Source organism: Arctopsyche grandis, chromosome 11 (assembly GCF_051622035.1).
Source record: "Arctopsyche grandis isolate Sample6627 chromosome 11, ASM5162203v2, whole genome shotgun sequence".
Taxonomy (NCBI): Eukaryota; Metazoa; Arthropoda; class Insecta; order Trichoptera; family Hydropsychidae; genus Arctopsyche; species Arctopsyche grandis.
The window spans coordinates 22,440,823-22,468,096 of record NC_135365.1 but is presented as its reverse complement, the minus strand read 5'-3'; the positions used below and the strand labels follow the sequence as shown (position 1 = coordinate 22,468,096).

The window sequence follows — 27,274 nt, the reverse complement described above, 5'->3', positions numbered from 1 at the left end:
GGAAAGAATATAAAGCCATTTAGTAAAATACTTCATTTCATTTACCAATACACCATAGAAATGCATAAGATTTTTCTCTGTTTAAATCCAATCCAAATTTGCTATTTGATTTACACAGCCTAAATTTCAAGCCACTCAAAATAATAATAAAAAATTCGAGATTCATGAGAAGTGACTTTGAAAGTATTGTCACATTGGAATGATACTTATGGCGTTTACTTTCAATAGCTTGTATTGCTATGAGACAAAGAGCTGATGTGTTTTTAATTCCATAGTGCATTGATAAACAAAAGTGAGTACAAATGTAAAGTTTTTCATATTTTTATCTCAACTACCAAGAATAAGACAAAAATTTCAAGAAATTTAAGCTTAAAGCCACCATATAAGATCCAAAACCTTGATAAATTGAAATAGTTAGTTCCCAACATGCCACAGAATAATAAAAAAAAAAAAAACAATTTAATATTACCTTTAACTTGCAGATTGTAATTTTTGGTAATTGGTGTTCCAACACCGTTATCGGCAACGCATACATAAACTCCAGAATCATTTCTATAAACAGATATGATTTGCAGTGTACCATCTGTCATAATTCGATGCCTTCCTCTCGTTCCATCAATCTACAATATCAAAAAACAACAATGAATTGAATTTAAACAACATGCAATACAATAAACAATAAAAATAACTCACAATAACAGAATCCTTCAACCAAGATATAGTAGGTGGCGGATATCCAAACACTGCACACCTGAGGGTCGCCACGTTTCCTTCTTCTGCTTCAACTCTTGGTTCTGCCTCTTCTTCAAACGTAGGCGCTATTGCTGAAATTACATTGACACGTGAACCACAATGACAATTAGATACCTAAAAACAATCTAGCAGAATATACTATTGGTTAGCATATAATGCTTTGTGATCACGGATTCAAATCCCACTGGTTTCTGCTGACCAGACCTTGGATTTGTGACTCCAGGTCGATCGTTTTCTACAAGACTTTGTCAATTTATCTGATTTTCATTGAAACGGTTCCAACAAATTGGCAACCTTACCCATTTTCTCGCAAATCTCGAGTTGTAAACAATCTCGAATTTCACTGAATTGTATAAAATGCAGCAAATTTACAAATTTGACCATAGATGTCAGCATTTTGAGGTTCGCCAATTTCTATAATAAAATACTGTAAAAATTTCTACATAGATGTCACTATGGATGATGTTTTATTCGCATTGTATAAAATGCTTATGTGTATTAATTGATGTATTGTGTCTGTTTAAGTACACTCCCCGTTTTGGAACGATCTGTAAAGGCGAGTGTTCGTTTTCTTTGAAATAAAATAGCAGAATAGACTAGTGGTTAGTATATAATGCTTTGAACAGAGTGGTCACGAGTTCAAATCCCACTGGTTTCTACTGACCAGACCTTGGATTTGTGACTCCAGGTCGATCGTTTTCTATGAAAATTTGTCAATTTATCTGATTTTCATTGAAACGGTTCCAATAAATTGGCAACCTTACCCATTTTCTCGCAAATCTCGAGTTTTCAGAATTGTATAAAATGCTGCAAATTTACAAATTTGACCATAGATGTCTCTAAGGATGTTAATTGATATGTATTTACTTTGTATAATACTTGTATCAAATGTATAATGTTTCTGGCATTGAGGTTACCTGTTAGACCTTCCTATAAATTAAAAACAAATAAATAAATTCACACTACCTCCAGTCGCCTGCACGGTGTATGCTGGAGCTGATGTGTAAGGATCCTGGAATGAAGGTGGCAGACAATTGTGGTTGCATCCAATACGGCAACATTTGCTATCGCCTGAACAATCGGCGTCCGTGTAACATTCTCGTCCACAACGAGCACCACTTTCAATTGAATTAATATCGTCTTCTTGAACATCCGGACATTCGCCTAGTTTGTTTACTGAATTTCACAATGAAAACATTTATTTATAATAAGCTTTATGAAGGACCGACACTGTTTAGTTGACCTACACTTTATTTAAATCATATTTATACTAACTTAATCGGCACACGGGTTTGAATTTGGTCTCGCGGGTCTCTGGATCAGAGTAAACGTCGACAGCACACGCAGAATTATGATCACAAGGGAAATCTTCACACGGATTGTTGCAGCCACACCTTTCACAGCCATCGGATTGAACAGACCGGCGCTCTCCGTACTGACAACGGACCGTTTCACACTCCTGTTTGTATCTGAGACAAGGATCTGGCTGTTGGACCCTCTCCGGTTCTTCCTTGTCGATGCGTTCATCCACGTCGATTTCGTTAGAAACTGCGAAAATATATCAAATTAACAAATACTCTACCGAACCCATAGGTATTTGATATAAATCACATTTCGAATTTCACATGTGTAATGTTCTCTTAAAAATAAGCAAAGCGTGTAAAAATTGGTGCAAAATTGTGCATTAAATTGTCGTGTTTGATAAGCTAGTGCATTGTGCTATGTATGTATGTGCTTAAATACCAGAGCTCCAAAGCCATTCATATCACAAGACCATTAATTTCAATTTATCATATCATTATAAACATGCATTTGGTTTGTTTTTCTAAATATAATTTTATTAAGTTATGTTTGCAATACCTATATATATATTTAAAGAGATTTTTTTTTATAAATTCATCGTGACACCTAAAATAAAATAACATTAAATAACAACATACATACAGTTGAAATCAAATACATATAATAGCTATTGAATTATCATAATTGCAGTCAAATCTTAAATTACGATGAATTATTACATTCTAGCATGCTATTTATTACTGTTGTTTTAACTAAATAGTATTTATTATCAATGCGATGTGATTGGTTTGACTGCGTATCAGCTAATCCAAGGTTAGGTTATGTTTATACTACGTATTAAATTATTCATAATTGTACTAATCCAATAGTGGCCCCATTATATTCAAATGCATACAAACAAATCAAATACGAGCAAATAAATCATCACATCATCATCATCATCATCATCATGAGTTTTAATACACCAATTGGATTCTCAGGAGCCCTGCTGTACATTGTTATGATACAACATCGAAGGTAGACGTGCCGTGGTGCCTTCTAAATTTGAAGTCTTCAGATCTTCATACTTACTCTCGTGGGCGCAAGTCTGCAGGCACGAATCGTACGATCTAAAGTTGTTGTTATTTCCACCGCATCCGGTGTAAATGAAAGCGACACAACTTTGCTGGTCGCTACTGAAGTACCAACGTCTGTAATACTGACCGGAGCAATTTCCCGTCTGCACAGGTTGACGACATATGGCTAAATTTGTAAAATATCTCATTAATCTGTCATATACCGAGTAAATTTGATACATATCACAAAGAAAAATAATTGCTCAATATTATATTGATAATCATTTTCTTTATCGGTTGAATTCCCCATTCAAATTAAGCATTATTTGATTTGATAGCCCAAAAATTTTACATGCGAAACCCTCATGTGGATCAACAAATTTTAATTTGACCAAACTTATATTCATTGAACTCTTCATCGTCGATGAAAAAATTTATGTTAATCCACAGGAGAGCTAATGATGGTCACATAAGTAAATTGTGGACTTATTACATATAATAAATCCAATATCAATTTAGATTATTAAAAATATAATCGAACTTTATATGTTATATATCATTCAATGTCCACAATATGCTCTTGAGTACCCCCTAGTTGTAAAATATAATACAATATAGCATTCCGAGTAAAAATTTGATCTGAAATATATCCCTATATATGATGCAGTATATGAATACCTTGCTCAGTTTCAGTTCCATTATCCGGTGGAGGCTCTTGATGCTGTAAACATACAGAACGGCACTCGGCAACACTAGAAAATCTGTTTGGTCCTCCACCGCATCCACCATAAGTATATTCAATACATTGTCGACGCGATCCTTCAAAGAATACTTTAACATGTGATTCCGAACAGTCACCAGGATCACGATCGTACCGGCAAACATCTATAGAAAAATGACAATTATGTAAATAATTTCATAAACTCGTCTTTAATACAAACTACACATTTAATAATCACATTACCTATTCCTCGGAATTGTCCACATTGTCGCTCGCATTGTTCTTCAGATAAGAAACGGTTCTCATTTCCACTACATCCAGAATACAAGAAAGGTGAACAGGCTCCGCTGTTGTAATCGTAGAACCAAGCAGGAATACTCTCCCTACAATTACCCTGTTCTACTGGAGTATAGCATAAACTTGGCAAAGTTTCATAATCTGGATACTGAAATTCGAAAATAATATTATAATAAAATAACAAATGTGATCATGTTTTGATTAGTTTCTGAGTGGTTTAGAGTTTTTGATGTTACCTCGGTCACAACAGGGATGGCATTCTGATCTGTTTCGGGTGGTCCCCTCTTACACCTCTGTTCACACTCGTCTCTGCTATTGAATCTATAATAAACAATATTTAAATTAAATGCTCAGTAATCTAAAAATATAAAAATTAAAATAATAAAGTTATTTGCATACCTATTGCCATTTCCTTGACAACCACCATAAGCGAACTGGCTGCATGTATCAGTATTTTTATCATAGAAATATTGAGAAAATGATCCCTCGCAAGGACCAACAGTCATAGGTAGCTGACACAAATCTGCAAAAGTAAAATCTCCATTTAAATTTTAGCAAGAATCTTTGAGAAATTTGAAGTACTTTCAATCGAATATATCAAATAACCTTGTACGCTGGAGCATTGCCTCTCACATTCCTCTTTTTCCATAAAATTATTTTGGTTTCCTTGACAGCCTCCATACAAAAATTGTTTGCAAATACCAACAGAACTATCATAGAACCAACGACGTTCAGAACTTCTGCATGGTCCCGTTTCACTCGGCAGGAAACAGTACTCTACAAATACATATGTAATGATATGAAATGTCCTTCAAAATAATACACAATATAGACATCCAGATCTAAGTACCTGATTGGAATGCTTCAGCTCTTGGTGCAATGGTGGTTGCCTGTCGACCACTACAACGATTCTCACACTCCTCCTCGCTCGGGAAGTTATTACTATTTCCTCCACATCCACCGAAGTAAAAGTTGCGACATCTAATCAAAATTGTTTTATTGTCATTACACATTATTAAAACACTGTAAGCAATGAAGATTTTATTATTAGTACCTCTTTTCGGCTGAATCATAATACCATCTTACTCGATAATCATCACAATCTCCAGTCACTGGTGGCATGACACAAATGTCTTGTTCTGTAATATACAAGTTTAAAGCATATAGCATAAAAACATCCCCGATTTCGTAAAATTCTCCTACTTTAAATATCCCATAAAGCTGTCAAAATACATTTAAAAGCCAAAGTCAAATTTCACATGTATTACAAAGCAAAAATGCAGCCATAAATTTTTAAAGTAATACAATGTATATAACAGTATTTCAAAAATGGAAACTGTTTCAATATTCCATATTTGGAAATATTTCCACTTGTCAATTAAAGCAGACCCTCCAAAAATTACTTACACATCTTGCAAATATACAGTAAACATCAACAACCAAAGCCACCAAATTTAAATATACTTCCTGGTCTGAAATTCTTCTGTGTGTGCGTTTTCCGTTTTCCTAAAACTTTGTCAATAAATATCATCATTATAAACATACTAACCAACAACTTTAGGACAACTCTTATCACACTCCTCCTCCATATCGAATTGATTATCGTTTCCTTCACATCCGGTGTAGTAGAATGGCATACAACGGTTCTCTTCACGATCGAAGAACCATTTGGGTATCTTCTCTGTGCAGTTGCCAGCAGCTCTTGGCAGCAGACACATATCTACGCTTCGACCAACACCAAATTTGAACATGCAAAACGTGCACAAAAAAGAGAGTTAATTATTAGTCAAGCTTCCATTCACCGATGATGCGATTCGTGTTTTTGTGCAATAAGTACAAATTTCACGATCATTAATATCAAATTAATAAGATAAATTTAACCATCACCACATTCGTAAAACCGTCACCATGCAAAGCAACAATCACCTCGTCTCATATTTCAGTACTAAACCTCATCATTCTTACACTTTTGTAATCAGCTAAAGTTTCTTCTGAATTAACTTCATTTACAAAATTTTATTTTAGTGTATTTTTAAAATACTTATTAAAGACCTTTCATTTTTCCTGGTGTATCACAACGTAGAATACATGCCGACTCAGATATGAACCGATTTGTGTTACCGCCGCAGCCACCCCAAGTAAACGGTTGACATCTGTGACTCTCAGAGTCGTATGCCCATCTAGAGTAGCTTCCTCTGCACATTCCTTGCTCGGCAGGTGCAGAACATTGATCTGAATTGCGAATTATTTATAAATATTATACATACATACATAAAAATATCATATACATATCTTATTATATAGAATATTAACTCCATTTGAGAACTTTTTCTGAAATAAAATCATATATTGGACTTGAGCAATAATTAGTATTTAATGTTAAATTAATTATAATTATTATTAGAATATTACCATTACCAATTTTATTAGTAACTAGTGTTGTACCCGATGAAATATCATCGCATAGGTTATGGCATATTAAGTTATTAAATAAAAAAAAATTAAAAGAAATGTGTCGGTGCTGTGTTTAAATATATTTAATTTAATATTTATATTTAATGTTGCAATGCCACAATAACGCGTGCAATTCCCGTTCCCGTTCCACAGGCATAGATATATTTGCTGACGTGGGCCATCTGCTGTGTGTTTGTGGCACAGCCCTGAATGGTCAGTACATTCGAGTGCGAGGTAGGCGTGGCGCGATGCTTTGAAGGCGGGATAGCTTTAATTTCGCATCAGTAAAACCGTAATTAGGAATATTATTATTGAGGTTTTTCCCCTTTTTTTCACAGTAATCTTCCCAGGAATGCATACAACAAATCCTGAAAGTTCTATCGTAATCGGTTCAGTGGTTTAGAAGCCTATTCGAAACACACAGACAGACATTCAATTTTATACATACATAGATATGAAAAAAAGGTAATAACGACCTACCTACCTACATATAAACAATAGAAAAATTAATTAAATAAATGAATTTTCAATAGATGGCGATAAAAGCTCAGAGACTTATTTCCCTAGAGGAAAAATTGGTAGCAAACAGTGTATAAAGAAGTTTTTTTATTTTGTTATTATATTCGTACATTTTGTTGGCAGTGTTTTAGCTGTGACGTGCATATGTATGTACGACTTTTCGAATCGAAACGACTATTATAGTACGATGAGCGTTATCTCAAATACACAGACACACAGAATAGCAATATTATATATATGTATATGCTGATATTTTGACTAGCCCTATTAATTAAAACTATTAAATAGCACTATGAGTGTGTCCTTAAAGTGAATAATTATTCTCAAATTTCAGGTACATATGTATGTATGTATGCATGTACACAAATTATGCTGATTTCATTTCATTACCAGAATTGCATACACTTTTTCAAAAAATTTTACATACCATCTTCCTTTGGTTCTTCGCAGTGTTTCTGGCATTCTTCTTTGTTTTGGAATCGATTATTGTTTCCAAGGCATCCTCCATACACGAATTGACCGCATTGCTTGCGATCGTTATCATAATACCATACCGGATAGTATCCCTCGCATGGTCCTTTCACCTTGGGCAGATTGCATAAGTCTATAAAATACCATAAGATCAGTAAAAAAATCCATCAATTTAAATGTAATCATTAAAAACCACAATCATAAATCATGCTGACCTTTTCCTAGAGGCTCGACACAATTGTCTTTACATTCTTCCTGACTTCTAAACCTATTATCGTTACCATCGCATCCACCATACCAGAACCGAGAACAACCACCGTATTCCATATCGAAGAACCATTTGACTGTGTAATTCCTGCATGTACCCCTATCTTTCTCCAATTTACACGCAGCTGAAAAATTAAATAATAATAAAATATAAATTTAGATTATATTAATATTTAGGATAGCTATTATATGTACAATAATATTACCTTGTAGATTTTCTGGCTTGTCTTCGCATCCATCGAATTCTTTTCCTTTAGCTTCAGTAACCCCATCTGGACAGCAGCCAAATTTACTAGCGGCACAATCGCAACCAGCTTTATCAGGCCCACTTGCAACGGTCTCTTCATCGGAACAACAACCAAATTCACTATCGGAGCAACTACAACCCTGTTGTCGTATACCCTTTGCAATTCGCTTGCCATCTGGACAACAACCAAATTGATAAGTATGACAAGGACAGCCTTCATAATTTGGACCCAAAGCTGGTGTATATCTGAAATTTTACCAAAATGCATACTTTTCTTTCTTAGGTATATTTGGATATATTATGTAACAGAAAAAAAATCTAATTATATACCTATTTGGACAACAACCATTTGTTGTATGTTCACATCCACAGCCTGCATTGTCGTATCCTCGTGCAGCTGTTTTATTATCAGGACAACATCCATATGGAGAATATTCGCATCCACAGCCTAAAAAATAACAAGTGTTAAATTAAATTGTAAACTTCATTCAAAAATAAATTTTTCATTATGCTTAGGATTATCTCGGGTATCGATTTATTAAATTACCTTCGAATTCTGGTCCCCTTGCTGCCACAATATTGTCGGGACAGCAACCATGCGGTTGAACCAAACAACACCCTTCTCCCAAGCGGCCGTGTGCTGGGGTTTGTTTATCGGGACAGCATCCAAATGTTGAGCTGTTACAACCCATGGCACAGCCTTCATTAGAAGGACCAGTGGCTGAAAATATATCTCTGTATTATAATACATACACATTATAAGTAAAAAATATATAAAACAATGTGATTTTCATATACCTGCCGATTGGTCTGGACAACATCCATACTTAGCTGTAGAGCAGTCACATCCTTCCTTGTTTGGTCCAGAAGCTGGTGTATTTTCATCATCACAACAGCCAAATTCAGTGTCATTACAAGCCATTGATGATTCAGTTGTTGTAGGTTCTAAAAATAATGAATTAGTTCAACACTCGACAATATCTTTAAACAATTCCATAATAATGAATAAATCAAAACCTTCAGTTTCTGGACATCCTTTCTTATCGGGACCTTTTGCTTCCTGCTTTTCATCAGCGCAGCATCCATATCTAATAAATAATCAAATGTAATGACACTGGGCTAAATCTACTAATATACTATTTATCTGCTCATCTTACTTTGATTTGGTACAAGCCGGAGGTGGTGGTGGACATCCTTCTTGATTATTTCCTTCAGATGGAGTTTTTTTATCCTCACAGCATCCAAATAGAGTTTCTTTGCATGGCACAATTGGACAGCCTTTGAATTTAGGTCCAGTAGCCACCGAAACACCATCAGAACAACAGCCATGTTTTGTATCCTCGCATGTTTCGGGAGCAGAACAGCCTAAACATAGAGAAAGAGTTAAAATTGACCATTACAATGTCCAAAAAAATCGTATGTTTGGTACCTTTTTCGAATGGTCCTGTGGCAGCTGTTTTGTTATCAGAACAACAGCCGAATGTAGATTTGAGACATGCAGGTTTCTTTGGCCTCTTTTTACACTTGCGAGGTGTTAGCGTCGTTCCAAGAAGGTCCTCCAATGTACTTATACTCCATGAACCTGATAAAAAAGTAATTTTATCATTAAATATATTATTATATTTATTAAATTATTGTCTATCTATTAAAATTAACGTCAAATATTATAAATGTACTTGTGCTAGATCCGAAGCTATCTTCCGTCGTCGAATAGCCATTATCAGTTTCAGCTACTGTCGATTCTGTACTGATTGATTCTGTAGAAGAACCATCTGTTGTACCTGGAATAAGAATAGAAGATAAAATTTTCACTTTAGTATTACTATTATATAATAAAGAAATCTAATATTTCACGTATTAAATACTTTGATCTGATGTTTCAGTAGATATGCCAGTTTCTGTTGATGACTCGGAAGTGGAATCTGTTGATGATTCTGTAGTGGAATCTGTCGATGATTCTGAAGTAGAATCTGTTGATGATTCTGAGATGGATGCTGTTGATGATTCAGAAGTCAAATCTGTTGATGATTCTGAAGTCAAATCTGTTGATGAATCCGTTGTTGACGAATCCGTTGTTGTTGAATCCGAATATTGTTCAGTTGTGGAATCCATACCTTCTGAACTACTTTCACTTTCTGTTGATCCTCCAACTGTAGTATCTGTTGTTATTTAAAAAAATAGTTTCTTACTTTTTTTACAGCCCGTAAAAAAACATACAATTTAAATATAAGCTTACCTGGGCTTGCCGAACTTAATGATCCTTCATCATCATCATCATCATCATCAGGATTAAATTCACCGACGACCATTGATTTTTCAGTAGTCGTTTCACCTATGATGTTCAAAATAGAATATGCAAAAAATTTTATAAAATGTGCGTCAAAAAAAAATTGTATAAAAATTTATATTCACCCTCTTCTGTAGTCAAATCAGTAGTGATGTCAGATGTATCTGTAGTTATATCAGTGGTTGCTTCAGAACTAGAAGATTCGGTTGATGAAATTTCGGTACTGGCAGATTCACTACTCGAAGACTCGCTGCTGGATGAATCGGTACTTGATTCAGTACTGGAGGAATCTGTAGTGGATATCTCTGTACTAGAACCATCTGTACTAGAACCATCGGTAGTAGAACCATCTGTACTAGACGCGTCTGTGCTAGAAGCATCCGTGCTGGACGCGTCTGTACTGGAAATATCTGTGGTGGAGACATCTGTGCTGGAAACGTCTGTGCTGGACGAATCCGTGCTGCTAATATCTGTGCTGGTAATATCCGTGCTAGATGAATCTGTACTAGTAATTTCTGTATTTGTAGAATCTGTACTAGTAATTTCTGTATTTGTAGAATCTGTACTAGAACCATCAGTACTTGAACCATCTGTACTAGAACCCTCCGTGCTAGAACCATCCGTACTAGAACCATCAGTACTAGAACCGTCTGTACTAGAAGCATCAGTAGACATATCACTTGTTGATTCACTAGATGACTCAGTAGTGGAAATTTCAGACGTTTCAACGGTGGACTCTGTGCTGTCAGTAGATTTTCCAGACATTTCTGTCGAACTTAAATCGGTTGTTGTTTCAGAATCGCTACTAGTACTTCCTCCTGTGGAAACATCAGTAATATCTGTGCTCATGTCTGTTGTGGAATCAGCTGTTGTACCATCGCTTGTTTCTGTTGAACTCATCATGCTAACGGAAAGACCTTCCGTCGATGATAAACTTGAATCAGTTGAGCTAGATTCGCCAGAAGACTCTCCCATTGAGCTCGATAGTAAATCGTCAGTTGTCGACGTAAAATCTACAGGCAACGTAGATCCTAATGAGCAAACGAAAACATATTATTATAACATATATAGAATTTACCATATTATTTATATGTATTATTTATTTGTTATATGTGTTTTTTTTTCAAACACTAACTGACTGTCAGATAATACCTAAAGAACTAATTTCTCCAGATCCTGTCTCCTCTGTATCATAATCTGATGGATCCCATTCCATTGTTACGTCATCATCACCGGATCCTTGAAACATACGTACATACATAAAAACGTTTTTAAAAATGCATAATAATTCGATTTTAGTTCAAAATTACATTTACACTTACCAGTAGTTTCAGTTTCACTATCTCCTGAGCTGGTCGGACTGTCGCTCATCATAAGTTCATCAATAGTAACAGAAGCACCATCCTTCAATTTGAAATTATATGTATATAAATATATAAAATATATTCATTCAAAATTTATTATCAGTATGAAAGTACAAACCATTGGGGAAGTTGCTGTTCCAAACTCTTCGTCTTCTTCATCATCATCACACCAATCTTCATCTTCTTCATAGTCTTCTGGTTGCGTTGAACCAACCTCAACAGGCAACACTTCATCTGCGTAAAAGTAAATTAATACATTAATTTTAAAATCTTCAAATGAATTTCCAGGAAACATATGTATATATACAAATATATTCTCACCATCAGTACAAGCTTGTTTATTGCAACTTTGACTAGAATCAAGGACAGAGTCTTGTTCACATTCAGTGGTGGTAGCAGTTTTATTATTTCGCAAACATAACACTGTACGCTCTTGTTCACCACCTCCACAAGACTTAGAACACTATTTAAAATAATCAAAACATAATTCATAATTAATAATTCATCAATGAAAATATTAGCATCAATAAGCGACAAGTTTAAACTACCTCAGACCAAGGACCGGCATGCCATTCAGCGGGACAATCTTTTTCTTCCTGTTCACATGGTCTTATATCTTCATACTTCTTCTTACCTTTACACTTTTCTTCGGGAACTTTTTCAAGGGAGTCTCCATTAAATACACCACAAAACACTCGACGAGACTGTACTCCATCTCCACACTTGCCTGAGCACTAAATATTGACAATAAAACGTAATTTTACATAATATCAATGACCATTTATGTATATAAAAATGGTTTTGATTTGTATTACCTTGCTCCATTCACTTGTATACCACTGAGCATCGCACGGAGGCAGGGCACTTTGTTCACAATCTTCTTGAACTACCGGCTCTGGATGGTTGGAGCAAAATGATGAAGGAAAGATATCACCATTGATCGTAGCACAAAAAGCAGAACGCGTCTTAACTTTAGAAGTGCATGAGTCGCACTGGAAAGGAAACATTTATTATTAAAAGTATTCGTACATTGAATGATTTAACATTATCAACTTTCAACGAGCCAGCAGCATGTCTAAATGGTTGGGCTTTTACCTAGCACCGAGAGGCTCCGGGTTCGATCCCATGAGTTGACCTCGATTGAAAAAAAAAAATTCTGAGTAGGTATATCTGTAATTCTGCTGGTCAGACTTGGATATTTGTAACTCCAGATAGATAGATTGATCAGAGTTTGCCAATTTTTCATTGTTGAAACGGTTCCTCGGTTAAATTGGCTAAAAACCTTCCTACCTACTATGTCACCACTATTTGAGTATGATTTATGTACAATAAAATTTATGTACCAATAAAAATTCATAGATGTCTCGTTAATTTAGAGTATTCAGTGTCTCGTAATCCAGCGACTTATATAATAAAAATGCTGCATTGTTTGTAATTGGCCAGGATGGCGCATTGAGGTTTACCTGTTAGGCCTTCCTGGTATATATGTATGTATATAATAAAATATTATTAATATTCACTTACTCCACTCCATTCTGATAGGATCCAATCGACACCCTCGCAAGGATGAATCATACAGGCTTGTTCATGATCTGGTTTCTTTTCTGGACATTGATTATCAGGAAGTACTTCTATTTTTCCATCGACTTTGCGGTAACATCTCACTGGACGCAATTGTTTGCCATCGCCGCACAATTTATTGCACTGAAATAGAAATATAACCACTAATGACATTATAAAATATATAAACAATAAAAAAATGAATGATTTCAAATAAAATTTGAAGATTTCTGCTTGAGGAGCTGAAATTGATGACATAAAAAACCCAATAGTTAAAATTATTATTATTAAATTTAAATCTTACTGGACGCCAAGGTCCTATGTGCCAACTGGGGCAAGGCAAGCCAACGTTGCACTTCTGATGCGCTGCCGGCTTTGGTCCCATCGTCTGGAAGCATTCATCATCGTTGACAACCGACGTCAATCTGAAATCAAACAAAAATTTCTGATCATGTCGTCATCGACCATGCCACGTTTGAATGTCAACGTTTCCTTCGCGTATTATTTCTTATAAAATACCTAAAAAAATATATAATCACCCATGAGATACAATTTTGTAGCAATAGATCTGCCTACTTTGTGTTCCACCGTCTCCGCACGCAGCGCTACACTCCTCCCAAGCACTTTCAGACCAGCGTGCAGCACACGGAATATTGGCACAGGTCTGATTGTCGATCGGTCTCAGGACAGAGTCACACAAACTATCTTCGACTTCGTTCAGCTCACGCCGAGAAGCACAGTGCACGTTCCGAATCTGAAATCCTAAGCCCGCATTCAGATTACAATCATATTACTCATATTACAACCAGCAGCGTGGTCTAATGGTAAGTGTTCTCGTGCTAGGAGTCATGAGTTTGCTTCCCACTAGTCTCGTTGCTGGCCAGACCTTGGTTTGTCGAGGTCGGTCGTTTCTCATCAGAATTTGTCAAGTTTTCTGATTTGAAACGATTCCTGTAAAATTGGCTTTCTTATCCAATTTTCTATTGCGAAAACCTTGAGTTATTATTATCTCTTAGGTTTCGCCAGATTTTCTCCATAGATGTATTGTTACATAATAAATAATGTTATTATTCGTATTGTTTACGATGTGTATAATGTCTGAACATAGATGGCAAGTGTTGTTTCGATTTGTTTGTATGTTTAATTATATATTTAATAATATATGTATTATATAATTTATCGATTCTTAATCTGCTTAGTAGATTCACCGCTTTGGAGCAATCTGTTAGTCGAGTGTGCATGATTTAATTGAAAAAATAAAAAAATATCGACTTTGAATATTCAAAGATGATCACTCAATTTACCTCCACCGCAAGAAGCAGAGCATGGTGTAAAATTATCATGAACCCATGCATACTCATCGTCAGTACTCTTAGATACACCTGTAGGAACACTGTACTCATACTGAATTCCGACATTGGTTACTTGATACAATAACTAAAAAATAAACATTGTTTTATTACAATTATGCGTAAACAAATTAATTATTATAATATACATAAATTTATTGGTATTTACAGAGAGATACACTGCTTCTGATGTAGGTCCTATGCAAGTTATTGAGTCGGGCGCAGAAAATCCTTGGGGTGTTCTTTCGTAATGCCAAATGCAACCGGCGAACGTAAATGCTTGAGGGAAATCAATACGCCAATTTCCGTTTAAATAATAGTGTCCTTCTCTATTCCTGATGGCTGAAAACATTAAATTTGTATCATTATCCTTTCCCAGTTTAGTTTGTTTCCACTTCTTATGTAGAAATAATTACCAAAATAGTTATTAGATGGACTTCTTTCTTTAATCACGATATGGGTAGCTCCTTGAGGAATCAGTAATACATCATTATATCCTAAAATCAAAATTAAATTGTATGTTATTATTAGTAGAGTACATTTCCAGTGTCTGCCGTTCGACAACAAATCGTGAATGGCTACCAAACTGACAATAAATCAACACTTAAAATTAATTCAAAATTATAAATAATTCAATCTGGATCATATTATCGTGCAATGAAATATTCATATTTACCTAGTTTAAAAAACAATATTTTATTCAGTATTATTTCACCTATGTATATATTACTTAAGAGGGCTGTACACCAGAAACCTTAATTTTGTTGCCGTTCCTTTCTTCGATATATATATTGAGTGAATGCGACAGTTGCGCTTCGACCAGATAATACGTATTTTAAATCGACAAAATCGAGGTTTCGTATTCTCCAATTTTCTCATCCAAAACTGGACCAATTTTTAAAAAAAATTCATCATCGGTATGAGAAAGATATTTTCTGTGCAACTATGCGCGTATTTTTTTTTAAATCGACCGTTAATTAAGCACGCTGAACTCTTTTCGTGGGTGTAAAAAAGAGGCGATTTTATAGATGTTTGGCGGGTCCTAGCTCCTATAAAAAATAATTAATCACAAAAGTAAAAGCACAGATGCATCCCAATGGTGGATATCCATAGCATATTAAAAAATAATTTCTCTAGTGCCATAATTGAGGAAGGGAGAAGTGTAATACGTTTGTATGGACAAGGCGCTGGTGTTCAGCCCTCCTAACATCGTTTTCTAACGAGTTTGTTTTAAATTCAATGATTAAAGTTAATAAATACACCAAAATACCGACCTACAACAAGATCGTCCTTATCATAAATGCCGTCGATGGTTTGGCAAGTCGAACTATCTCCACCGCATACTCGACATTTGTCTTCTCTGGCATTCGATCCTACCATCATATCACATCCCACTGACTATAATAAAATAAGTTTAAAATTAATTATGGCAGTAAATAAACTGTTACACATATACATAAATATTATATCAATCACCATACCTGACATTCGCCATCGACACAGACATCCATCGACTCGTCGTTACACGGGGTTCCGTCAACCACTGTTCTACTATGACGATAGTAAAATCGTTCACCTTTCGGCATGCAATTAAGCTCGCATGGGTTTGGAGCTTTCGTATATGGCACCCACCTGGAAAAATATATTTTATTAAGTGGTTATTAGTGGTCATTTTGCATTATTTGAAATCCACCCATGCCTTTTAGTTTAGCCCTCTAATAAAGATATATAATTATATCTCATTTCCTATTGATCAGATTATATTTCCTATCGGGCATACTTGGGTATAATTTCCATGAACTTTAAAGAAACTTCTCATTAATTATGCTGTCCAGCTTCTATGAGGTAATACGTCATGCCCATCATTGCTGGAACAGTTGGGACTTTATGTCCCTAATAATTTTATGTGCGTGGTAGACATCATCATTTGATGGCTGTACTTCGTGCCCACACAGTTCTTTATCAGATGGCTCCTATTCCAAGAGCTATCCGACTTCTTAATGAAATCGTTGCTGCCGTGCCTGAATGTGATATTTTCCACCTCAGTGAGCATAAGTTATCAGAGATTTTTTTCACCTATTTGTCTGGTAGCCTGCGCTCACCACTATTTTCAAAATTGGATGTGATTTATAAATGGATTTTGATCATTTGTTTTGTATTCACGGCTGGTTCTTATTCATATATTGTAAATATATACATATATATTGGTGCTGACTGTTGATGCAAGATATTCCCAATTTTTCTACTTATATTTAACCATTATTATATTTCTTGTGACTACTTCTACTATTGTTTGAATTTTTGCTGCCATTGTTTTTTTTATGTATTATGTATTTTTTCGGTGGCCGTCACTGCATCGAACGTGACTAGAACGAACGTCGAAAGATCTAAAAGATGAGTGGAATCATGGGTGGAGTCAACAAATCCCCCCCTCATACCCCCCCCCCCCCCCAGGCGAGTGACGCAAGAGTGTGAAGAATATATCCAAATATTTGTGCGTTAGAACGAAGCAAATAAAACTTATATTTAAAATTTAACTCAGCAGTTGTACAAGTGTGTGTATATTTAAAAATGTTAATTGTTTTTCGTGTTTTGCTTGAAATTGCGAGTCGTTTATATGTAGATAGTGCCTACTGGGTCTACCTCACAGCACCGAAAGTGAAAAGGTCGAAAAAGCAAATATCGGAAGGCAAAGATAAAAAAAGGGTGCATGGTAAACGGTACTATGTATAATATACATATAATATATATCAGTGGCATGCGGTGAAATTATCTCTCTTTTTGTCATACAGCCTTGTTTAATGTGCGCGCGCAGGATACGGGAGGAAAAGTCCGTTCCTCTTGTTCCTGTTGTATCCTGCTCGCGCAAATTAAGTGAGGATGTACGACGAGGGGAGAGAGAGTTTTACCGCACGCCGCTGAAATACATATACTTATAATAACCGTTTTTAATATGTATGCATGGTAAACGAACATTTTCGAATTTTTTACGGTCACCCATATTCGGATATGTTCTTCACATTCGTGCGTCACTCGCCTGGGGAGGTATGGGGGGATGTTTCGGGGGGGATTTTTTCGATATTTTGACGTTCGTTCTAGTCACGTTCGATGCAGTGACCCAGACCCGTATTTTTTCTGTATATATATTTTTTCCTGTTGTAGTTTCGATCATTGTGGCGCATTAGGAATTTTTGAATGCCGCAATGGTCCAAACTTCAAATAAATAAATCTTAACTGACCAATAAGAATCGCATATTTTACCTGCCAAATTAACTGAAATGGGATTTAAATCGAATCCATAAAGCAATCACCGTTTTGAGAGATATGTATGTATATGTATTCTGCAGCCCATTCCATGCATAACAAAAAAGCATTTCAGTTGGCGTGCCAACTTTAAAAGTATATTTTTACAACTATTGTCGAGTCATAAAAAAGTATTAAGAAATATCGATGAAAATACTCACTTATACTTAACATTTTCGAAAAGCGTATCATCATGCGATGAGCACTGTTCCGATCGAAAATCTACACCGCCTTCAGGACAATCCTGCAAAGGTAATTCAGAATATGTTCATATATAAATATCTACTACTACACAAGATATCAATATTATTGACATTCTTTTCAAATCACCTGTGTATTACACGAGTAATGCTTCTTAGCGCCACCCTCACACCGTGGAGTACCATTATAACTGAAAACATAAATTAAAATGATACAATCCGATCCATCATAGAACGAAGATAAGATCTGAAGCGCATTTTTATTACTCGATTTGTTCACAGCGGCGTATCTGTGTTGTGACACCACCACCACAAGAACGGGAACATGGCGATGGGGGCTCCCATGGACCCCAACCGGCACTCCCTTCCCCTCCAGGAATCACATATGATCCAGATAAATATAAATTCTCTCCTTGTTGTCGTTTATGGCGCGATTTTACTGTGACCTATAAACAAACAATCAAAAATTGAACTTTCATTTGAAAGAAATGTACTATGGGCGCTTACATCGTTTTGAAATAAGCTCATGTGTAGACTGCGGATAGAGACTGTGCTTTTTCCAGGAATCGGGGCGGTTTGGCTCTATTAGCAAAGCTAGAGTACAAAAAAAAGGATGGGCGAACCTTTTACAACAATTGAACAATAGTATTTACAACAATTGAACAATAAACGGCGCGCTGTGCATCCGGCCACTACTCATGTGTATCTAATCAATATCTAGTGAATTGATTAACGATTATGGTGTTCCTCAGGGATCAAAGCTGGGACTTTTGCTGTTTATTTTGTATATATGTAAATTATATTGTTAAGGTAGTTGATAAGTATAAAATACATTTGTTTGCAGATTATACTTTAATATATACAGTAGATTAAAATATAGATGTTGTAATTGAGACATTCAATTTTAAATTAAATTGCTTACAAAACTGGTTAGGTAATAATAAGTTAAAATTAAATGTTGATAAAACAAAAGCTACGATAACTAACATTAAAAAACTTAATAATGATAATTTAAATATAAATATACATGATAGAAGATTAGAAATAGTTAATGGTTTTAAATATTTAGGAGTAATACTTGTTAATAAATTAGATTTTAAATTACATGGAGAGATGATTTTTAAAAAAGTAGCGAAGAAAATTGCACTATTATGTAGACTAAGAAATATTCTATCTCGAAATACAAAAATATTATTTTATAATGCAATTGTGCGTCCTCATTTTATGTACTGTGGTCCTTTTTTTAAATTTAATAAATAAGGCAATTAAAATTACAAAATAGAACTATGCGAAGTATTTTAAGTGGCAACAGATTAACTAGTATAAAATATATGTTGAAGGAATTGTATTGGATGAATGTGAATAAAACCTTGAAAGTGTGCATATTTTGACAAATATTTGATAAGAGGATTTGATGTACATACATACATAGTTATAATACTAGAGGTAAGAATATGTTAATAGTTAAGAATCTAAAATTAAGTAGATCAAGGAGGAGTATCCTGTACAGGGGTGTTGTTGAGTACAATGGCTAGAAGATGTAAGAAATGTTGACAAAGTTGATAGATTCCTGGCATCCTTAAAACAACACCTCTGTACTAGTGATATTAGATAATAAGTTTAGTTTATATTGTAGCTCTAAGTTATGCACATATATTATAATTATCTTTCTTGACTATTCTAAATAAACAAAAATGTATTGACTGTAGTAAAAGTTGCAGCGTCAAAACGGTGTAAGCGCCATATTTATATTTTTGGATTTTTAAATGCTTTTTATTATTACTAAATTATGTACACAATACATCTTATATCTATTTTAATAGCTCCTGATCTACTGATCATTTTCTTTTTTACAATTTTAATTTAATTTTGTTAGAAATCAAACATTATATTATTCGAATGTTATTGTACAGCATAATAGGAAAAAGAGCTCAAAAACCTATAAACCATATGTATATCAATTGTATTGATACTTACATTTAAATGCCTCGCAGCGGCGAATGTAAAATATGTCGTGATGATGAAAGACAACAACACTAGAGATCTGAAAATAAAAACATAAATACAAATGAAGTGGTTTTTAAATATTTATCGAAAATCGTTCATTTTGCAAAACACGTATGTGAATGTACATATATGTATGGTATTAAAATAACACGGTTGTTTTGATTAAATATTATTTTTAAAATGCACATCCTAGCGTGCTGTGTACCTACATTAACAAAATCGTTTAAAGTCTGTTTATTTTTGTCATATTGAAAATAAAAACTTTAGCTTGAAACTGGTAGGCAGTACGTGTCGGGATGATTATGTGGAGGATTATGTATATTTAAACCGACCGGAAATCCTCAGGATCAACGTAGATTTTAAAGTCAAAATTGTCACCACATGCTGACCTATGTATGTAAAATGGGAACAAATTAAACTTCAAATGGGCGCTTCGGACGTGTTCAATGAGTCCTGGTATCTGTTTGCTTGCATCTATCGACCCTAGGCTATTGTATCGAGTGTGTCCGACTCCCACGTGTCTCGGCATCATCAGGTCGTGGTCGAGATGCAAGTCATCGTAAAAAATTCAAAGGGAGACGTCTTAATGAACAGGAGAAACCACAAAGAACGACCTCTGGCACCTGTGTGCGTTTTCGTTTGGCTTACAGTGAAAATTATACCTTTCACACAAAATGGTCGTAATTCGTTTTATACCGTTATAATAATCCATAAATGGACCCATTTTTAAATTATGCACCACTATCATTATTAACACACGCACTTTTATGCAGGTACGAATATTATATGCATTACAAAGAAAAAATCACGTAATAACTCAACGGCTCAATTTTTATCATTCGCACACTTGCCTTAACTTGTCAACTAACATTTCTTTACTGAGTGCTTTTCAATCAGTTTATTTAAGGTGGTTGAACACTGATCAATCAGACTTTCATTTTGGAATGTTCATAAATCATTCATTACATCCAGGGGCGGCTCGTGACATTAAAAACAGGTGACCTCGGAGAAGCTAAAGCCACCCCTCCCTATACATATTTTTTTCCAAAAAATTAGACTTAATGTATTTTAGTAACATTTTATTCAAAGAAAATGAAATTTTTTTAAGCAAATTATCGACTTCGTTGATTATGTGTTCTAAAAAAACAAAAATGTAAGTAATAAAAAATATTTAATGACAAAAATGAACGAATTGAGATATTGTGATTGACAATATAAGAATACCTTGCAAAACATAATTGAAATTGCCGCCCCCGATTACATCCATCTGATACGCAGACGTTTTCCTATTGCTTCTTCGAAATTCAATCACTCCACTATCTTCAATATGTTTCTCACCCACATATACCTTCTAATTATTTCAAGGATGCTAAAATTAGATTCGTCGTGTTGGGTAGAATAACATTGATGGGGCCTGACGTTAGAAAAATTGTCTCACTTTTGAAGAGTGCACACAAAAAATGCACTCTCTCAGTAACTAGCTGATTTCCAAGTCGATTGACATTTTTGCCTTCCTTCCTTCCCCCACATCTTTACGTTGTTGGGTCCGCTTTCTCTAGGCAAATTTGTTAGCAATGCCTCATCTATGTTATTCTTTATCTATGGTTTTTCTAGTTTTACAATAAGAACAAATCTCTTGTCTCGTAATCTATTTTTTCCGATTTGTCGCCGTGCGCCCACCGGTGGGCGCTTGAGCTAGGTTCAAAATCTCCACGCGCCCGCCCAAGAGCATATAGTCGCTACGCCTTAAATGAAGCTAAATTAATTTCGGTTTCTTTACAAAAACATCTATGAATCTATGAACTAATAAAGTTGAAAAAAATCTGTATTGTTCGTGATTTTTTAAATTTTTTTGATATAGGTGTCTACTAAAAAGTGCGGCGATGAAGTGTTAGGGCTGCAGAATTTACTTGTAATTACTGGAAAACCAAAATAATGAAAATGTTTCAACAAATTAAGGATGTATTAACCATGGTCAATAGCTTTTTGCAACACACAATGAAACACATAATTATTCCAACGGTTGTTAACCAACTTTGAAGACTGAAGAGAACATCGCTAAACCCAGTAATACACAACCTTATTGAAAGATTGTGTATTACTGGGTGTATTACCATCTTACCAATTTTATAATTATTTTAAGTATAAAAAATAATGATATTCAAACATAACCGGATTTAGATAAAGAAAGGCTAGACTATTCTACAAATAAGGTCCCTCCAAGCCTTTGGAAAACACTGATTCTGGACTTTTTACGAGGAGGGGACTTGTTTTATAATTTTGAAGATACTACATATATTCCTCCTTTTTGCGCCGGAGGCAAAAAAAAATTAGATTACACTTAATGTTCATTTAATTTACATGTCAAAATTTATTTAAATATTTTTAGGTTTCCTAGAAAGTTCATTTTTAGATATAATATGATATTTTTGCTAATAACCATTCTAAAATTATATAGATTTTACAGTGAGTGTAGATTAGTTTTTGGATTTTGACTAATGTATGTAGATTTTTTTCATATTCAATGAAACACTAGGTGATGAAGAAAATCATTTTGGGCCGCAACACATGTCATTTTGTGCACAATTGAAAAACCCAATTGATAACCTGAGGATAGTGTGTAATTAATACAATCCATTATTCATGTAAAAATTGACAAATTGAGATCATAAACATATAATATATGTTCGTAAATGGATATTATAATTCATATGATAAAGCTATAGTATGAGCATAAATACACGTATATGTTTATATTGAATCTTCACGTATAAGGAAAAGTATATATGGGGAAAAGTTGGACAAAAGAATATACATACATATATGCCATTATGGATTTAATAATAACTTGCACGCGCTTTGGCCTACAAGGGCACTTATCGTGCCCATGATCCATGATCGTTCACAAGCTTACACGTGTTAAATATTGCCGAAGGTATGCCATTCTGACCTTTCTATCCAACGATTCTACATCCCGTATAAAATCAGATAATTATATTACTAAAAAAAAATGTTCATATTCCAACACATTACTCTATCGAAATCAATTACATTGTTGTGTATATAATATTACATACTTCCGATGAAATTTTCCATAGCACTCTATAATTTATAAATGCATTATAATCATTTTGAGGGTAGCAGTTCTTCTTGTCTAGTCTCTCCTCCCACACGCTCGTGTGCTAGCCCTGAGATAACCCTTTCATCACGCTCGTACCGAGTCTGCGTTTCGTTACACCGTTGTTTAATTTTGTTTTATTTCTACTTTTTTTTATTATTTTCGTTGGAAACATGCATTTACCATTTATTACATTTTCATTATTCACATCGTTACTTGAAATCGCTATGCGCCCGTATCGTAATTTGTCTGCGGCCATTATGAATCTTGGAGTTGTATCTTTCGGATTAACATATCTTACACACGAGGAAAGAGAGGCGTTCGAATCAAAGGCAATACTATTATAGCTAAGTATTCGAGAACTATTTCAATACTAACATTTCAAAAAGACTTATTTAGTTATAAACAAAGGCTAACAAAAACAAACACAATACAAGTTTACATCTAAATAATTAAAAAAAAAAAAGAAAAGAGTGATGTTTTTGTACGGCTACCATTAAAATTCCCAATAGTTCCAGTTCCAAATTCCACAAGAAGACGTTACATCAATAGTTATAATCACATCCTTCTGGCTCCTTCTACTTCTCTTCTTAATTAATATAAAATATTCTTCAATTCCACTTCTCCAATTATTCAGACATGTGATACGGAGATTTAAACGACTCGTCACGCCTTAGAGACGATAACAGGACGAAACAGATCGGATACAGGTTGTACTTAATTGACACATTTTCGTTATTCTGACTTCAAAGACAATTCAAGAAGGATCACCAGACATATCTAGTGTATCATTCCTCGTTCAAAAAATATACTAAAGGGTCCATAATCAAGCAGTCAGCTGGGCAATTTATCGTAGTGACAAACTAGTGGGCAAGTGTCAAGTAAGTAAGATCTCAAAATTTGAGTTATCAAATTACTCAACCAACATTAAGCAATTTGGCCTAGTAAAATAGGATACACGTAGTCAGCAATATCAACGACATGTGAGATGCTTCGATTGTACATACATAAGCCCTTTAAAAGATGCTTCAATAAAGATGACTACTTGTAGTTGATGTAAACCATACTAAAGCCACTTTTTTTAATCAATCACGCACACTCGACTTACAGATCACTCCAATGCTACTGTACTATACAGATCAAGAAATATCAATCATTAATACATAATTATTGTATATTTTTACATTAAACACGATATACATGGTCAAACATTGTACAGAAGCATTGTAAGCATTATACAAGGCAAATACGATCAACATCCACAGAGACATCCATAGAGAAATTTGCAGGAACCGTTTCAATGAAAATCAGATAAATTGGAAAACTCTGATAGGAAGCGATCGACCTGGAGTCACAGACCAAGGTCTGGCTAGCAGCAACCAGTAGGACTCGAACCCATGACTACATTTTTAGAAAGCATTATTATTATTTTATTTTTATTTCATTGAACATAAACACTCGCCTTTACAGTGCACTTATACAAATACAATACATTCAATATACACAGGACCGATGAGAGGGGGGGGGGGGGGATCCGGGGTATATTTCCAGAGCCCGGACTAATCGAGGGGCCTCACTCTTTTTAATTATTTTAAAAAATAGCAACCAACATATAGGTATTTTTCTAATATTTTTTTTAGTTTGTCATAGGAACATTTTTCCCAGGGCCCGGTATTCTTCTCAGCGGCCCTGAATATACTTGAGCATTTTATACAATTCGAATTCATTCAAACATCCACAATGACATACATACATACATATATGTAGAAATTTTTGCAGCTTTTTATAGTCAAATTGACGAACCTAAAGCGCGGTTTCAGACTAGCGTATTTTTCTGCGCGTATACCGTCGTTTCGGCATACGCGCTTACACGCGCGCTACTTTTCGCGCTTCAAAAAACCGGATGCGCGTACACGGGCTTATTCCGGCGTTTTCGTTCGAACCGTTAGTGGTGATTTAGTATCAACATGGATAATACGAGCTTATAAGCGCGTCTACGCTCGTACGAGTTGCGCGTATGGAAAACGGCGCGCCTATACGCGCCTACATGCACTTCAAAAAACGAGATTATACGCGCGTATAAAACGCTAGTCTGAAACCGCCCAAAGACGCTGAATAACTTGATATTAGCAAAAGAGATTAGATAAATTGGCAAACTCTGATAAGAAACGATTGACCTGGAGTCACAAACTAAGGTCTGACCAGCAGCGAGACGCTAGCGGGACTCGAACCCGTGACCACTATCCTCGAAAGCATAATATGATAACCTACGATAATATGATAGTCTACGCCGCTGGTTACTTGGTTTTCAAAGTTTTCTTTTCTTGGAAAAAAATGAGCTTCAATACTACAAACTAAGTACTTCCAATCTACAAAGCATACTAAAGAACTAACAGAGCATATGAAAACGAAACATAGTCACATCTAATTCAAAATTTGCATTCAGACAGCGTTTCTGATAGCTGCAGCACGCACCAAAGAACGGACGTAACATTAGTCATCAATCCACATCAAACGTTAACAAGACAGCGGCCGCCGAAAGTCAATACGTTTGAAGTTACGAAATCAAAGTATAAACATAAAATATTCATAAAAAAAAAATAAGGCAGGACACAAGGCGAAAGCTCGACGGCCATATATTACAAACGGCGGCAGTTAACCGGTTAAATTCATCGGCTGTTTACCGAAGATCAGCACTCAATCGATACACCTATCCACGTTCCTGACGTAAAACACTCAATTGTGATCAGTATATCAGATTTCTAACTATATACGTACATATAAACGGACCCGATGATGGACGCTCAGCACGTGTGAATGCCGTGGATAATGGATACACCCCACAGTTTAAAATATTATCTAGGAAAAATGGAAGATTTGGCTAACGGTTTTCATTTTGGATAGGTCTACGTCGTTATGTGCTTACGCGTTGCATTGGATTGATTATATTTGGACGGGCTATTTTACGAAACGAGCGGCGAAATTCCGTATAAAATCCCGCATTACCCAACCGATGATGTGGGTTGAATGAAAACACGGCTGGAGTTGAATAGCCCTGGTTTAGGATCGGGATGTGTATATACATGTATGTATATGTGTATATTTAGTTAGGTGGTTAATTGCCATGTTGAGGTTCGCTTGAATGATGACGTCTCGAGGATCTGACGGGTCATGTTTGCTTTCGAGCGGCGAAAATTAATTAAATCCCCCCCCCCATTTCGTTCATGATTATTATTAATTAATTTTTCATAGTTGTCTATTTTCACTGGAGGTCCAGACCTGTTCATCCTTTCCTGTCTAATGATGGCAATAATACCTAGTTCTGATCTGAATCAGAAATTAAAAATTTCTTGGTATAGTGTTATTAATTTGAACTACATACATATAATAATAAAAATGCACTTTAGAGAAATTTTTCTCATAAAATACATATCCATCTGTATAGAAACAACATAGTGCACTGGTAGAGCTACTGCATACCAGTAGAGAGGTCATGGGTTCATGTTCCGGCTAAATACGCTGCTGGCGAGATCTCGTAGTATAAACACAGATCGACCGTCTCCTGTTAGAATTTTCCAATTTTTTTAGCTTAATTGTTTGGCCGAATCTAATACGTCGGTATTCTTTCCCTTAATTTCTCGAAAATTCGAATTATAAGCATCTCAAATTTGTTAAATCTACATACATAAATATATTTATTATTCAGCCGTTTCTACTATTTGTGATGATATGGTAGCACTAACGGAAACATGGTTGACTTCATCATTTTTTGATGCTGAACTTTTTGATTCTTCCTGGAGGGTGTATCGTCGCGATAGAGTAGATCGACGTGGTGGTGGTGTATTATTTGCTTGTCGTGATTGGTTTCGGTCAGTCCGGATGACAAATTTTGAAACTCTATCTGGTGAGGACTTATGGAATTCATAACTTGAAAATCATATTCGAGAAAGAATATTACGAAATACAAAAACCTTGTAAACATAGAATGAATTCAAGACGA

General features: G+C 35.0%; 1 protein-coding gene across 1 annotated transcript in view; it reads right to left on the bottom strand.

Annotated features, from left to right (window-relative positions):
• Ppn (proteoglycan-like sulfated glycoprotein papilin) overlaps positions 1-27,274 on the bottom strand; it is a 95,459-nt gene that overhangs the window by 3,504 nt on the left and 64,681 nt on the right. Inside the window, exons 3-47 of the mRNA XM_077440687.1 lie at positions 20,127-20,193; positions 18,417-18,595; positions 18,280-18,340; positions 18,111-18,193; positions 16,128-16,278; positions 15,921-16,044; positions 15,063-15,143; positions 14,816-14,988; positions 14,602-14,734; positions 13,837-14,059; positions 13,602-13,722; positions 13,262-13,441; positions 12,553-12,729; positions 12,286-12,471; positions 12,059-12,200; positions 11,856-11,971; positions 11,696-11,777; positions 11,526-11,612; positions 10,499-11,404; positions 10,323-10,418; positions 9,952-10,245; positions 9,763-9,867; positions 9,516-9,668; positions 9,244-9,451; positions 9,104-9,174; positions 8,885-9,031; positions 8,634-8,807; positions 8,417-8,534; positions 8,046-8,332; positions 7,788-7,964; positions 7,529-7,705; positions 6,181-6,360; positions 5,678-5,848; positions 5,183-5,267; positions 4,979-5,109; positions 4,735-4,905; positions 4,528-4,651; positions 4,365-4,449; positions 4,075-4,276; positions 3,789-3,995; positions 3,127-3,297; positions 2,029-2,301; positions 1,720-1,929; positions 694-824; positions 470-620 (exon numbers count right to left, since the gene is read on the bottom strand). Of these exons, the coding sequence (XP_077296813.1) occupies positions 470-620; positions 694-824; positions 1,720-1,929; positions 2,029-2,301; positions 3,127-3,297; positions 3,789-3,995; positions 4,075-4,276; positions 4,365-4,449; positions 4,528-4,651; positions 4,735-4,905; positions 4,979-5,109; positions 5,183-5,267; positions 5,678-5,848; positions 6,181-6,360; positions 7,529-7,705; positions 7,788-7,964; positions 8,046-8,332; positions 8,417-8,534; positions 8,634-8,807; positions 8,885-9,031; positions 9,104-9,174; positions 9,244-9,451; positions 9,516-9,668; positions 9,763-9,867; positions 9,952-10,245; positions 10,323-10,418; positions 10,499-11,404; positions 11,526-11,612; positions 11,696-11,777; positions 11,856-11,971; positions 12,059-12,200; positions 12,286-12,471; positions 12,553-12,729; positions 13,262-13,441; positions 13,602-13,722; positions 13,837-14,059; positions 14,602-14,734; positions 14,816-14,988; positions 15,063-15,143; positions 15,921-16,044; positions 16,128-16,278; positions 18,111-18,193; positions 18,280-18,340; positions 18,417-18,595; positions 20,127-20,193 (7,571 nt within the window). The remainder of the gene's footprint in view (positions 1-469; positions 621-693; positions 825-1,719; positions 1,930-2,028; positions 2,302-3,126; positions 3,298-3,788; positions 3,996-4,074; positions 4,277-4,364; positions 4,450-4,527; positions 4,652-4,734; positions 4,906-4,978; positions 5,110-5,182; positions 5,268-5,677; positions 5,849-6,180; positions 6,361-7,528; positions 7,706-7,787; positions 7,965-8,045; positions 8,333-8,416; positions 8,535-8,633; positions 8,808-8,884; positions 9,032-9,103; positions 9,175-9,243; positions 9,452-9,515; positions 9,669-9,762; positions 9,868-9,951; positions 10,246-10,322; positions 10,419-10,498; positions 11,405-11,525; positions 11,613-11,695; positions 11,778-11,855; positions 11,972-12,058; positions 12,201-12,285; positions 12,472-12,552; positions 12,730-13,261; positions 13,442-13,601; positions 13,723-13,836; positions 14,060-14,601; positions 14,735-14,815; positions 14,989-15,062; positions 15,144-15,920; positions 16,045-16,127; positions 16,279-18,110; positions 18,194-18,279; positions 18,341-18,416; positions 18,596-20,126; positions 20,194-27,274) is intronic.